We start from the raw sequence: 13,693 nt of genomic DNA on the forward strand, positions 1-13,693 counted from the left end.
GAGTTTGAGGCCAGCCTGGTCTACAGAGAGGGAGTTCCAGGACAGCCAGGGCTATACAGAGAAAGCCTGTCTTGAGAAAAAAAAAAAAAAAAGCATCTCTATGTAGTTCTAATTCCTTAATCTTTAAAAAATATAAATGAGCTGGGTAGTGGTGGTGCATGCCTTTAATCCCAGCACTTGGGAGGCAGAGGCAGGTGGATTTCTGAGTTCGAGGCCAGCCTGATCTACAGAGTGAGTTCCAGGACAGCCAGGGATACACAGAGAAACCCTGTCTCGAAAAAACCAAAAAAAGAAAAAAAATGGATTTGGCCTATAATTTATTGTGCTAAACTTTGAACTAAATGTTAATGCCTCCAGTATAAATGTGAGATTCATAATAATTCGAAGATGGAAAAAGGAGACCTGAGTTATCACAGAGTAACCAAGCGGGATCTGGGTCTCAGTAGAAACATATTTACCCCGTGTCATGGGCTTGTTGTTATCTACATAGGCCTTAGAACCTCTGGAGCCTGGCCTGTGTGAGATCACCTTAATCAAGTTACTTGATACTGGGAGACCTTGGTTGTGGTCCTGTGGCTGGGATCATCCCCTGAGCAGCAATACTCATCTGTTTCCTGACTGTGGATGCCATGTGACTGTCCACATCACACTCCTGCTGACTTCCTCACTAGAACACCAGGCCTTAGGTTGTGAGTTAAAAATGACACCCTTTGGTAAATTGTTAGGATTGTTTTACCTCTCTGAGAGGTCTCAATGTAGCCAACGATGATGACCTTGAACTGCTAAGCCTCCTGCCTCCATCTCCCAAGTGCTGGGGCTACAAAAGAGCACCATCATGCCAGTTAGCTCTTCTGAAGATTTTGAATACTCCTGGCAGAGTAAATCTTACTCACTCAGGGCCTGGCTCTAGTTCTACTGTCTTTCTTTCTTTCTTTCTTTCTTTCTTTCTTTCTTTCTTTCTTTCTATTTATTTATTTATTTTTATTTATTTATTTATTTTTTGTAGAGGCAGAGAAAGGCAGAGAGAGAGAAGTAGAGGCCAGCCATGACCATGTGGAGAGAGGGGAGCAATAGTACAAGAGGCTAGAGAGAGAAGCAAGAGAGGAACAAGAGAGAGAGGAGGGGGCAGGCAGCCCCTTTTATAGTGGGCCAGGCTTACCTGGCCAATGCCAGGTAACTGCGGGGTGGAGTTTAGACAGAATGCTAACAGAGCCTACCTCTCATTGAATGAGATAGCACTTAAGTTCTAAGCCAAGTGTAGGACTTTTTTTTTTTTTCCCTCTGTGTAGGCCTGGCTGTTCTGGAACCTATTCTGTAGACCAGGCTGGCCTTGAATTCAGAAATCCGCCTGCCTCTGCCTCCCAAGTGCTGGCAGTAAAGGCATGTTCCATCGGGCTGGCTCCACTGTATTTCTAACAATAGTTTTAGAACTATCACTCTAAAACCATTGGTTGACTCCTCGTGACTATCAGCACAGGCTTGAGATGGGCTGAGAAAAAGCAGGGCAACCCGTTTTTCTATTTGTTCGGTTTTTGCAGTGCTTTTTAAGATTTATATATATGAGTACACTGCCATTGCCTTCAGACGCACCAGAAGACAGCATAAATGGTTGTGAGCCACCATGTGGTTGCTGGGAATTAAACACTTGGGGTCTCGTGTATGTTAGGCAAACACTTTTCCATTGAGCCACATCCCCAGCCCTAACACTTCTCCTTAAGGCTGACGAGCAAGCCAGGCATGGTGGTGGATATCTGTAATCCTAGCCCTTTGGACATTGAGGCCAGCCTAGGCTATGTGGAGGCACCGGTAATTAGCAAGTGAGACCCTGGTGGCAGTCTAACCTCAGACCCCAGCACCTTTTGGAAAGCTTGCTGATTCAGTCAGGCTGCAAACACTGTAGTTCTTCTTCAGCTGTGCCCAAGTGCCAATGTCACCAAGAACACTGGGCTTCAGAGACAAATGTGGGAATGTTGACTTTGCAAGTGGTCCCTTCTGAAGAGGCAGAGATTTCTCTCTCACCCTGACATGGGAGGTGCTCAGTTAAATACTCAACAGAATAAGGCAGCTCCAACCCAACATCGGAGTTCCAGTTTCTCTTTTGAGATGGGGGTCTCACTGAGGCCACTCTCTAACTCACTGTGCAGCTAGGGCATGCAGCATCATGCTCACTGTTCTGCGATGCTGGGGATCAGGCTCAGAGCTTCATATTTTTGAGGTAAACACTACCAGTGGAGCCGTATCCCCAGCCCTCTGCTTTTATTTGGCAATTCCTTGAAGCCGTCTTCAAAACAAAACAGAACCCAAAAGATGAACTAAACCCTTTCCTTCCCTAATATACTTTTAGTCAGAATGCCTTTTCTAATAGTTTACTTCTATATTACATAATGCTATATCCATCTGCATATGAGTTGGGTCCACAGGCGTCAGCACACAGCAAGCCTGAAGAGGTTGCTAGGAACTAAACTTTTAAACCACTGAGCTGTTACTCCAGCCCTGGTGGTAGACTGCAGCAACATAGCAACAGACTAGACAGGAGCTTTCAGTGCGGACAGCTGTTTACTGCACACCACTGTGCACCTGCGGCCTTGAGTTTTTTGACTGATGGGAAGGCATGGTACTTGCTCTGAATAACTCGGCCTATCACTATGTCTGTCTGTATATCCTTATAAAATCTTTATTTGATTCTTAAACCTTGTATCTTAACTGCAACTAGAATTTGCTTCCATTAATATTTATAAACCAAACTATTAAAATCCTTCTCAAGATTTACTAAGCCCACTGCACACAAGCAGGGTTCAAGTGACAGGGAGCATCTCCTTTAGGTGTATTTATATTTGGTTTTGCTTATTTTTCTGAGAAAAGTATAACGTGTAAACCAGGCTGGCCTTTAACTTGCTCTGTAGCCCAGGATGACCTGAGCCCTCCTGCTTCTGCCTTTTAAATGGTGGGATTATTGTGTACCGCCATGCCTGGCTTTTGTGACTCTTGACAAGTTAATGTTCATGACAAACGCCATCCTCAAGGACACAGTTATAAAGAAACACGAGTCTATAAACCATTCACAGGGACTTGCATCTGCTTACCTTATTTTCTGTGTACATAATTTACAGACTGGGCTGGAGCTAGCTTGGTGGTAAGAGCAAGTGCTCTCAGAGGCCCCAGGGTCTGCTCCTAGCACTCCTGTCAGGTGCTTTCACAACCAAGTTGCACGTGGAGTGAGGACAACCTATGCAGGGCATAGACGCAGAGCAGAGGGATCTCTGTGGGCTCATTGCCAGCCTAGTCTATTTTGAGTTCCTGGACAGCCAGGGTTACAGTGAATAAACAAATAAACCCCAAACACTAGTCTATTGTCAATCAGCCTATAAAGATTTTCTAGCACTTTTGTTTACTTTTTTTGGGGGGGAGGGTTTGAGACAGGGCCTCACTATGTAGCTCTTGTTGTCCTGGAACTCAGGTTGATTTTGAACACACAGAGATTGCTGGGGTTGAAGGTGTGGGTAGCGTTTGTGGAGGGCAGAGAACAACTCTTGGGAAACTGGCACTCTCTTTCCCACTTCACATGGGTTCCAGGGATCAACTCTAAGTCAACGGGCTTATAGAGCTTGCACATATTTATCCACTGAATTTGCTCACTGGCCTCAAAAAAAAATCTTTTTTAAAGAGTCACTTTTATTACTTAGAATAAGATTTTATAATTTAAACCAATTTTCATATCCTTGCTACAGTTCATCTGAGACATCATGCTGGAAGAGGGGATTTCTCAAGCCCTGAGAGAGGAAGAAATGGGAGGAGGCAGCATGCACTAGAGTCCTGAGTGCTCCAGGAAACATGTCTGGAACAGGACTGCGCAGGCGCGGGGTCCTGAGCGCTCCAGGATACAGATGCCTGGAACAGGAGGCAGCATGCACTGCGCAGGCGCGGGGTCCTGAGTGCTCCAGGATACAGATGACTGGAACAGCTTTCGACTGACAGACATTCTCCTTAGAACCACTCTTCAGAGATGGTTTGCTTTTTTTTTTTTCTTAAAAAGATTTATTTATTTCATGTATGTGAGTACACTGTCGCTGTCTTCACACATACCAGAAGAGGGCATCAGATCCCATTACAGATGGTTGTAAGCCACCATGTGGTTGCTGGAAATTGAACTCAGGACCTCTGAAAGAGTAGTCTGTGCTCTTAACCATCTTAACCACTGAGCCAGCTCTCCAGTCCAGTTTGCTTCTTTTATTAAAAGAAAACTATTCAAAATGCATGGTAAGAAATAAGACTTTTATCATTACACAAATAAGTTTACTTAAAATCAGCTCTATTTCATGTTTAAAAAACTTTCCTAACATCCTTCCAGTGATATTTCCAACGTAGAAGTGATTTCTGTGGAACCCATAGCACACTGAGGGATGGTGGCCTGTGATGGTCCAGTGACTCACATTTCTCTCTGGACACTGAGTGAGATGGACACAAAGAAAACTTTCTTCCCTGGATAGACAGGGAGATTCATATATATATTTTATATATATATATATAAAATCCATCAAGCTAGGTGTGGTGGCCACACTTTTAATCCCAGTGCTCTGGGAGGTGGATCTCTGTGAGTTTGAGGCCAGCCTGGTCTATATATCCAGTTCCAGAACAGTCAGTAAGACTATGTCTCCGGCTGTCAGAAGAGTTCCAGCACTTCGATGGAGTACAGTCCTCTACTGCTCTTCTCCTGATTTAATCTCTGTAGCTCCCGGAAGCTGACTTCAATCTTGTTGAGCTCGGAATAGATGGAGATCTAAAGACGACAAGGACCCAGAGTAACTGTGTTGGAATTCCATATACAGCACACCTTCCAATCACTACTAGTGGGTTTTCCAAAAACATTTTTGTTTTCTGGTACTGGAATGAAATACCTTAAGTATATATTATTTCCTGTACCGTGAGCTGACTCCACCTCTTCATAGGCAAACTTTAAGGGTAAGTTTTATGGATTATACTCATGCCCAATTAGGTGGTTTTTTTTTAAAGATTTATTTATTAATTATGTATACAGTATTTTGCCTGCATGTATGCCTGCAGGCCAGAAAAGAGGACCAGATCTCATCATAGGTGATTGCTGGGAATTGAACTCAGGACCTTTAGAAATGCAGCCAGTGCTCTTAACCTCTGAGCCATCTCCACAGTTCCCAATTAGTTTTTTTGTTTTGTTTTGTTTTTGTTTTTGTTTTTTTTTTTTTGAGACACGGTACTGCTAGAAACAGGACACTATCCCTTGAACCTACAGGATGGGAACTCTCCCAAGACATGCTCCAACCTACAGATTCACACTTTGGCATACACCCACCCCACACATATGCAGACCTCACACAAAATAAAACCTAAAAATATTAAATAACCACAAACCTGAGATTTCACAAAATTGTAAAGATTAAGCAATAGTCTTTTTGCTTCTGGTATCATTAAGATGACAGTAAAATTAGCATCTAGAAGTAGGCATATCCAATCCATAATCTGGAGATAAATGAAGAAAGATTAATTTATTAATTCAAGTCCTTGATGGTCTCAAACTGAAGAAAAACATATTGTTTTGCTTTGTTTTGAGACAGGGTTTCACTATGTAGCCCTGGCTACCCCAGAACTCATTATGCAGAGAGACTAGACATTTGCCTGCCTCTAGCTCTGAAAAGTGCTGGGATTAAAGGTGTGTGCCACCATTCCTCAGTTTAGAGATGGAAACATTTCTAAGAAGCATAAATGTTTTCTTCTTGCTTTTATATTTCTAAGGATAACATTAGTCAGTGGTAAGAACATTAGATCAGATCTAATCCAGCACTTAGCACTAACTGGCTTATGCAGAAAGTTTGTTTTCTCAGGTATGGTGGCTCCCATCTGGGACTCAGCCCTGCAAGATGACTGCTGTGAGCTCCAGGTCAGCTGGGCCACAGTGAGACAGTCTCAAAGGGAAGAGAATACAAAATATTATTTTTAAAAATAATTATCTATAATGACAAGAAAAAAACCCATTTACCTCCTACCTGACAGACATATCACAAGTGCTGTGTGTCACAGACATAGTATCACAGATACTATGGGCTAAAGTGAAGATAATGCAAATAAAATATATATTTACACAAGTATGCTACACAGCTCTACACTGCCAAATGTTCTAGGAAATACAGAAATATGAAAAGCTATTACAAAAGCGGTCCCTGCTTGTAAGGGAGCATTCGCTCTAGGAAACTCCTGGCACCAAAGGAGATCCCAGCACTTGAGAGTTTGAGGCCAGTGTGAGCACTAGAGTGAAATTCTACCTCAAAAGAACAAAACAAAATCAAGAAAATAAATATGTAATATATATGAGTTAATGAGTTAAAGGAAAAATCCAGTGCATCTTATAAGTAAAAATTAAAATTTGCCTAGAAAAAAAACTATACTGAAAAAACAAGGAGACCACAGGAAGCCCCACCTTCCCTGAGGGGCTGGACTACCAGCAATTCCCAGCTGGTGAGGCTGTCTATGTAGTTGTATAGCCACCGGAAAGTAGCTCCTGACCTAGTAGATCACTTCCATCCGTGTTCAGTTTCAGTGGGTCTCACACGGACATGAAGGTGAAGGGTGTGTCTCAGAAAGGACGGGTTTCAGCAGAAGAGAGGATCAGAGGGAAACAGGAAGAAAAGGACTGAGACCATTAAATATCCAATCCAGGACACCGTCAAAGAAATTTACTCACTATACAGGGATTGCTTATAACCAAACAAGAAATACAGCAGAAGCCAGGCGGTGGTGGCTCATGCCTTTAATCCCAGCTCTTGGGAGGCAGAGGCAGGTGGATTTCTGAGTTTGAGGCCAGCCTGGTCTGCAGAGTGAGTTCCAGGACAGCCAGGGCTACACAGAGAAACCCTGTCTTGAGAAACAAACAAACAAACAAACAAACAAAAGAAATACAGCAGAAAGATGGATAAAGAGCCTAAATACCTAACAAAAAGAAATGAAACAGGAAAAACTACAGCACCCCTTAAAGAAATGTAAAGAAAAACAAGACAACACCATTCCCTACCTGATGAGCAAAAGTAAGCTTGCCGGGCAGTGGTGGCGCACACCTTTAATCCCAGCACTTGGGAGGTAGAGGCAGGCGGGGCCAGGCTGGTCTACAGTAAGAAGGTTGACACTAACAGCAGGTATGGGCAGAATGTGGAAACTAAAGCCCCAAACATCAGGGTTAGCCCCCATCACAACTGTTTGGAAAGGTAGTCTGGCATTCTGAAACTGAGAATACGTGCCTGTTTCACTTAGTGCTTTTCTTGTGGGAATGTGCCACAAGTACACCTTGTAAAGATGAATGGACCAGGCCAGACGGTATCTGCAATATGGTTCTCTAATAGGAGACAGCATTTTTACACACAAAACAATGTTTCTGACTTTTGTTTGTTTAGTTGTTTTTTGTTTTGTTTTTCAAGACAGGGTTTCTCTGTGTAGCCCTGGCTGTCCTGGAACTCACTCTGTAGACCAGGCTGGCCTGGAACTCAGAAATCCACCTGCCTCTGCCTCCCAAGTGCTGGGATTAAAGGCTGACCAACATTGTTTTTTGAGACAGGGTTTCTCTCTGTAACCGTGGCTGTCTTAAAACTCACTGTGGAGAACAGGGTAGCTTTAAACTGCCTCTGCCTTCTGAGTGCTGGGATTAAAAGTGTGTACCATCATGCCCAGCTCCACAAAAGAAAATTAAAGTTGGTCATCTCTGAGAGGGGCTGGAGGGGCAGAGGTACAAAGCTTACTCTCCCCCCACTTTTTTTTTTTGAGGCAAGATCTAGCTGTGAGAACTCATTATGCAGATTATACTAGTCTTGAACTGCTCCTGAATTTTCAGAATTAGGAAAAAAGGCCCGTGCCACCATACCTGGTCCCAAAGTTTACTTTTTGAAACTTTTTTGATATAGAAACTTCCAATCACAAAGATGACTTTGGGATTCTGTAACCTAGAATGACTCTAGATATCCATCTATAGAACAGAGAAGCCCCCTCCAATCTAACACACGAGAGAAAAGATGTTGTGTACTCATCTTGAACGACAGGGAGAACTCAGTTATGGAACTCCAGTGCTGACACTGCATGCAAGGTTTGTGTATAAAGGCAAAAGGAGTCTGACCTGGCTCACGGTTGGAGGGTTAACTCCAGGGAGAGTCATGGCAGCACTGCCAGCACACTTCAGATAGAGGAAGTACAGGTACTGGAGAAACAGCTGTGAGGGCAAGAGGGGCACAGTTAGCCACTGTGGTAAACAATATCCCTACAAATAAACCCAATAGATAATAGATAACATTGACGAAGCTGTTCAACTAAATTATCCATCAAGCAAACGTGGCAGAGGCCCCGTTTTACTCATCACCAAGATCTCTCAGTTAGGGCAGATCAGTAAACAGGTGACAAACAATTTCTCTTTTCTTTTTTTCAGTGTCTTTTCAATGATAACTTGTCTATCCTGGTTTCCAAGCATGGCAGAAAGAACACAAGGTTAATCATCCCCAAACTATCATCATTTCCTGAGCACATTTAAGACGTGTAGACTTCTCTCTTATGCATAGGACTGTATCCTGCAGGCTTCAGGATGGCCTATCAGATGCTTAGAACTAAGCAGCAGAACTTAAACCAGAAAATAAAATGCACGAGATGTGCAGGACACTTACCGTGATATGCTTCGCAGGGATGTCCTTCAAGTGCGGCAGGAGGAAGGGCTCACTGTATGCGGAATGAAGGACTGCATTTCTACTCAGGAGTCAAGGAAAGTCTTTAGTGGAGGAAAGGCTGCTCTGGTGGGCGCAGCCCCTTTCATGGTTTAGAAGAGGTCAATACCCCGCTACTGTCAGAGCCCAGGGATGCTGCTCATTTGTAAACAATACTTTTACCGAATTAATGGAGCTTGCACATCACTCTTTTTTTCTTTCCCTCTCTTTTATGGATACAGACTCTTATTCTAGACTAGGCTGGCCCTGAATATTCAGCTATTCTTTTTGCTAAAGATTCCCAAGTATTGTAATTACAGATATGAAGTCTAGTATAGATTTTTTTGTTTTGTTTTTCGAGACAGGGTTTCTCTGTGCAGCCCTGGCTGTCCTCGAACTCAGAAATCTGCCTGCCTCTGCCTCCCAAGTGCTGGGATTAAAGGTGTGAGCCGGGTCTAGCATAGATTCTTTTTTCTTTTCTTAAAAAGATTTATGTATGAGCACATACTGTAGCTGTACAGATAGTTGTGAGCCTTCATCTGGTTTTTGGGAATTTTAGGACCTCTGCTTGCTCTTGTCAACCCCATTCACTCTGGTTGGCTCTAAGATTTATTTATTATTATAAATAAGTACACTGTTGCTGTCTTCAGATGTACCAGAAGAGGGCATCAGATCTCGTTACAGGTGGTTGTTAGCCACCATGTGGTTGTTGGGATTTGAACTTAGGACCTTCGGAAGAGCAGTTGGTGGTCTTACCCACTGAGCCATCTCACCAGCCCTCTAGTATAGATTCTTAACTAAAAATAATTGACCAAGCTAGACATGGTGGCACCCACCTGTTTACCTTCACACTCAGCAAGTAGAAACAGGAACATGCCAAAGCTGTCCTTGGCTACACGAGCCACAGGACACATGTCAGAACACAATTAAGCCAAAAGAATCAACTCCCCAAAGAAAACAGATAAAAAAAAGCCAGGGAAAGCAGCTCTGAGGTAGTATGTTTGCCAAGTATGCATATGATCATGGGTGTAATTCACTCCAACACATACACACACACATATGAGAGAGAGAGAGAGAGAGAGAGAGAGAGCGAGAGAGAACAGGTTTAGTAAATTAATTGAAGGCAGCATTGAATATAATGCATTTCAAGTAAATACTGGAAAAAAAAACAGGAAAAACAATTTAATCATGCCTTAGTTTCTGCTTAGCATATATCCCTGATGGACACAGTGCAGTGGAAACTATTTAGAAGGATACAGCAGAGCTGCTCGCTTTGGTGCCACAGGACATGAGGTCACAGGGAAAGAGACGGTCTCGTGTGCTGCATCTTCAGGCTTTTTATTTAATTGCTGACTATCTTTACTGCAATTCCCATCTTCAGGACCAAAGCCATTCTGAACAATTTCAGCTTGCTCTTCTATTTCCTTTTTCTCATCTTGTGTGGAATCACCATAATCAAAAACTGAATCCATGTTGATATGACTGTCTCGAAGACAATCATCACCAACGCTGTGGTGTTAATTGAAAGTAAGAGGTTAATTATTCTTAATTTGAACCTCTGTAAATTCATTTTCTAATCTAAGATCCAACACTTTAGAAGTCAAGGAAGCCAGACTTAAATGATGTCAAGGGACTGAAAGCACAGGTTCTAACTTACCACAAGAAAAGTTTTAAACAAGCACAGGTGGTGGACTCAGGAATGTCAGGGAAGTGCTGCAGACACAGCTGTAACATCTGCACATCTGTGTGCTCTAGGGCAATCTCCATCAAGTCAGGGCATAAGCTGAGACCAGAAGTAATAGAATTACTACAATTTTATATTTAATAAAACATTAGTAAATTATAACGAAAAGTTTATTTTATGACTGTTTTGTCTGTATATATGTCTGTGTACCACATGTGCCTGGTGTCTCTGAAAGTCAGAAGAGAGCCTGGATCCCTGGACTTGTGAGCTACCAATTAGGTCCTGGGAAAATAAACCCAGGTCCTTTGCAAGAAAAGCAAGTGCTTTCCAGCCCCCAGGTTTTTTTTTTTTTTTTAAAGAAGAATCACTATGTAGTCAAGACTGGCCTCAAACTCAGTCTTCTGCCCCTGACCTACTAAATATTGGTATTACAGACATCCACCTCACCATTGTCTTAATTTCTTTCTTTCAGGTTCAAAAAGCAGTTAAATGCTGAAAGCAAAGCTAGGGAGGCTACTCAGGCAGGAACCTAAAAACAGCACTGCTGAGAGCTCTGGACAGGGAGCCAGGGACGCTTGGGAACGGGGCTACGGGCCACTCGTGTGGTATTCAAACCAAGAATCTGGCTTCATTCTGTCTACTCCTTGAGAGCATACATGAACAACAGATCAGTTTGTTTTACAGAGGAAACTTCAAAAGAGATCATTCAGTTTGATACTGAGAGACCACCTGTAACTATTAACTAGATACCTTTTAAGTTATACTGGACAATAGGAAAGCTGTCCCAAGAGCAAAACTTTTTTTTAAAAAAGATTTATTTATTATTATATGTAAGTACACTGTAGCTGTCTTCAGAAGGGCCAGAAGAGGGAGTCAGATCTCATTGTGGGTGGTTGTGAGCCACCATGTGGTTGCTGGGATTTGAACTCAGGACCTTCAGAAGAGCAGTCAGTGCTCTTAACCACTGAGCCATCTCACCAGCCTGGTTTTTTTTTTTTTTTTTCTCTTTCTTTTGGTTTTTCGAGACAGGGTTTCTCTGTATAGCCCTGGACGTCCTGGAACTCACTCTATAGACCAGGCTGGCCTCGAACTCAGAAATCTGCCCGCCTCGACCTCCTAAGTGCTGGGATTAAAGGCATGCGCCACCACTGCCCAGCAAGAGTAAAACTTTATCCCTTATCTACTGGATATACAGATTCATTTAAAGGAAGTCTACATTGAAGGAGTTCCGTGCTCCTCAAATGCAACTGCCTGGCAAAATGTTTCCCTAGGGCCAGCACAAATGAGTGGATATGGCTGTGGTCTGAGCCATTCCTTGACCTCATAGCATAAGTCAACAGCATTACATTATCAATGCAGTAATATTCTGAGGGCAAAGATGTGGAAACCAAGGCAGGCAATGTGTGGCAGGACTGAAGTCCTTCCCTATAAAGAGGCTCCAGCCCACTGTGCGAACCTGTGAGGTGAGGTCTATGTGGTGAAGCCCATGTCATCACAGAAACAGGAAGGAACTAAATCTACTTACTACCATGTCCAGGTAGCACTCTCTGGTGAGGTATGTGTGTGGTGTTAATTTACACGTGATCACTTATGAGTAGGTCTCATGTACATGTGTGCCCGTGCCTGTGGAGGCTCCAGAGTAATACTGACTGGCTTCTTCCACTGCTCTTCATTTATAAGTGGCAGGTCTTCCACTGAACCTAGAGATCAAAATTTTGGCTAGTCCTATCCTTACCTCTCATACACCAAGATTGCAAGTGGGCTGCCTGCCATACCCCCCTAATTTTATGGGGGTTCAGGGAGGCCAAACTCCAGTCCTCATACTTTACTGCTGAGGCACCTCCCAAGAACCATTTTTATATTAAAACCAAACAAAATAAACAAAAAACCCACAAGTGCAAACAACAAGATTAAAAAACAAAACAAAACAAAAAACCAAAAACCAAACCAAGGCTAACTATGAAGCACGAGACACACATTTACCTGTAAGAAAGCACACGTGTTTGGATGAGCTGCATCAGACAGTTCCGGGGATAAAACGATGGCTCTGCTTTACACCGTCCCAGAAGTCCTGTTACCACGTCTCCAATTATAGTATGAAAGTCAGGTGTCGACTTAGCCAAAAACTTACGTAGTTCTACTTCAATGTGCTTTTCTGAATCTTTCTGAAAGGGGAGAATTAAACAATTTAGCTAGAGACATTAAGAAATATCATTCTGAACTAAAAAAAAAAAAAAAAAAAAAAAAAAAAAAAAAAAAGACACACACACAACACACACTACAAAGAAGGAAAAATTTAAGAGTTTATAAACCCAGTTACTCAGACAATATTACAAACATCAAGTGGACTCTGACATACAGGAGGGGCACAGCACCATATCACTAATTTCATCAGATAATAGAGTCAAATAAGGCAAAGTTTGGTGACCACTCTGATGAAGTCAAGACACAAATAAATGTTCACCATAGCTAACAATAAAGATTAGAGCATGAAGGATGATACTGGACAGATAACTTAGCAGGTAAGAGCACTTGTTCTTGCAGATGACCTGGATTCAATGCCTAACACCTACACAGTAGCTTAACTCCCCAGGCACTCTGGTGGTACACATTCACATACTTAATGAATATACAGACTGAGTTCGTTCATTCCACCTCTGTATGGGTCTCAGGGATCAAAGTGGTTCATTACGGCTGTGAGACAAGTTCCTTTACCCACTGAACTATCTCGCCAGTGCCATTTCTAGCTTTCTTTTTAAAAACTTACCTTTATTAGCTAGGCACTGGTAGCATATGCCTTTAATCCCAGCACTCAGAAGGCAGAGGCAGATCTCTAAGTTCAAGGTCAGCCTGGTCTACATAGCAAGTTTCAGGACAGCCAAGGCTACCCAGAGAAACCCTGTTTTAGAAACCAAAAACCAAAAAGCAAACCAAACCAAACCAAACCAAACAACAACAACAAAACCCCAAACAAACAGAATTACCTTTATTATTGATAAAAGTTGTTTGAATCCTGGAACTTCTGGCTGTACATTTGTTTCAACTTTTTTTCTCCTAAGCTGTAAGAAAATAAATTGGTTAGGTTTTTGAAAAATGCAAAAGACCTATCAAAATATCAAGACTATGAAACAGATTAGAACACTGGGTATACTTAGAAAATACATACTATGCCGGGCGGTGGTAGTGCATGCCTTTAATCCCAGCACTTGGGGGGCAGAGGCAGGTGGATTTCTGAGTTTAAGGCCAGCCTGGTCTACAGAGTGAGTTCCAGGATAGCCAAAGCTACACAGAGAAACCCTGTCTTGAA

At 42.6% G+C, this 13,693-nt stretch overlaps 1 protein-coding gene across 1 annotated transcript in view; it reads right to left on the bottom strand.

Annotated features, from left to right (window-relative positions):
* Positions 1-4,207: 4,207 nt before the first annotated feature.
* Positions 4,208-13,693, bottom strand: part of Nol11 (nucleolar protein 11) — a 22,499-nt gene continuing 13,013 nt past the window's right edge. Inside the window, exons 11-18 of the mRNA XM_031352994.1 lie at positions 13,371-13,445; positions 12,370-12,551; positions 10,360-10,485; positions 9,960-10,211; positions 8,667-8,745; positions 8,129-8,221; positions 5,386-5,493; positions 4,208-4,777 (exon numbers count right to left, since the gene is read on the bottom strand). Coding sequence (XP_031208854.1) covers positions 4,661-4,777; positions 5,386-5,493; positions 8,129-8,221; positions 8,667-8,745; positions 9,960-10,211; positions 10,360-10,485; positions 12,370-12,551; positions 13,371-13,445 — 1,032 coding nt within the window. The 3' untranslated portion in view covers positions 4,208-4,660. The remainder of the gene's footprint in view (positions 4,778-5,385; positions 5,494-8,128; positions 8,222-8,666; positions 8,746-9,959; positions 10,212-10,359; positions 10,486-12,369; positions 12,552-13,370; positions 13,446-13,693) is intronic.

The sequence above is a fragment of the Mastomys coucha genome, unplaced genomic scaffold (genome assembly GCF_008632895.1).
Source record: "Mastomys coucha isolate ucsf_1 unplaced genomic scaffold, UCSF_Mcou_1 pScaffold5, whole genome shotgun sequence".
Lineage (NCBI taxonomy): Eukaryota > Metazoa > Chordata > Mammalia > Rodentia > Muridae > Mastomys > Mastomys coucha.